General features: G+C 44.2%; 1 protein-coding gene across 1 annotated transcript; it reads right to left on the bottom strand.

Annotated features, from left to right (window-relative positions):
* Positions 1 to 752: 752 nt before the first annotated feature.
* LOC128436462 (ribosome biogenesis protein SPATA5) lies at positions 753 to 1,329 on the bottom strand (the record flags this gene model as incomplete). Its single annotated transcript, XM_053418191.1, is given in 1 exon segment — positions 753 to 1,329. A coding segment is annotated over 1 exon segment (93 nt), but the record flags the coding sequence as incomplete, so codon positions are not given.
* Between the last annotated feature and the right edge of the window lie 218 nt (positions 1,330 to 1,547).

Raw genomic sequence — 1,547 nt, 5'->3', positions numbered from 1 at the left:
CCTCGGTGGCATCTCGGGTCAGCACATGCGTAAAGGGAGAATGCGTAAAAAGGCGCAGGGAGAGTGAAGCCGTGATAAAGTGGCTCCGTGGCGCAGGAGCCGTTTTTCCTCTGCTGGTAAATGTGGAAGTTAAACTGCAGCTTCTCCCTGACGCGCGGTCCTGCGCAGGCCGACAGATGGCCGCCGGGACCCCGGCTCTTAGTGGTCGGAAGTGCGGACGGAAATCTCACGATTACAGCAATTAGCTGATTTTCCATGGATGTGATGAATATACCAGCCGCGGCTGTTTTTCTCCCCGCGGATGGAGAAGCAGCAGCTCCACACTCTGAGGGTTTAGGAAGCTCCAGAGGTCCGTGAAGGGTCCTCAGGTCCTCACACACAAATCTATCCACCATTTAAATCCAAGAAGGGAAGATATTCTGACGAGAGGATTCTTTCTCTCAACATTAATCCCTTTTATTCATTAACTCATGGATTTTGTTAAATGTTCATATACAGGCCTGGTCTTTCTTTTTGAAAGTATTGTGCAGTTTAATGCAAAATTCCATTTAGATGTTTTTCAAAAGACACACAAACACTTTAAATCCACAAAATTACTGAGTGTGAGAAGCTGAAACCTGAGTTAATACAGACCAATGGGTGGAAGGATTAAAAAAACCTATCAAAGGAGTATTTTACAGTTTTTATTCGGCTGTAAACTATTAACTTGTCCTGTAATGTTCATTTTTATGGTGAAAAAAAGACACGAAAACTTTAGACCAAACATACATAATGTGTTTATTACATTATTAACATTTGAAATGATCAAAAATAAGAAAAAAAATAACAACACTGTTCTTCGGAGCTGTTTGAAACTTACACTGTCACTAACCGCAAACACGTTATATGTATTTTCTAATTGTGGACTCAAGAAGCAGTTACCACTTTTATGTTGCAGCTATAAAATTCAAGATTTAAACATATGAGTTGGCCGAGTAATCTGCAAAACAGAAATCCTTGCGTTGGCCAATATTCAGCTGGATTTTCATCGGTAACCTCTCCAGCAGATTGAGGCAGTTTTAAACCTGTATTATTAAAAAAACAAAAAAACAATAAAACTACAAAGAAAAGCTAAATTCCTTTGGTTCTGGATGTGTCCTTGGCGGCGTGGTCAGAAGAAGCCCAGGCCGCTGTGCCGCTGCTGATAGCTGATATACGACTGGATGAGAGAGTCGGGGATCCGAGGCTTCACAGCGTTCAGGGCACTTTCAAAGTGTCTGGCCTCGATGTGCCGGGCTTTGATGTCCTCCTGCAGGGCCGTGAGGGCGGCTCTCTGCATACTGCTGTTATCTGGGACAGGAAACAGACACAGAGATATTCAGCTGTCAGCCAGTGAACGCCACACAGAGGCACGTGAGGCCGCCACAGTCAGTCAGAGGCTGCTGACCGACTTCTGGGGCAAACTGCGGAGGGCACGTGAAGCACACATCTACAGTAATATCTGCACATTGAAAGTCATTGAGGGCAGAAAGACACAAAGATGTATATAATCTCTGCATCCACTGAGA

This window comes from Pleuronectes platessa, unplaced genomic scaffold (genome assembly GCF_947347685.1).
Source record: "Pleuronectes platessa unplaced genomic scaffold, fPlePla1.1 scaffold_328, whole genome shotgun sequence".
Taxonomy (NCBI): Eukaryota; Metazoa; Chordata; class Actinopteri; order Pleuronectiformes; family Pleuronectidae; genus Pleuronectes; species Pleuronectes platessa.
This window is presented reverse-complemented; position numbering and strand designations above follow the sequence as displayed.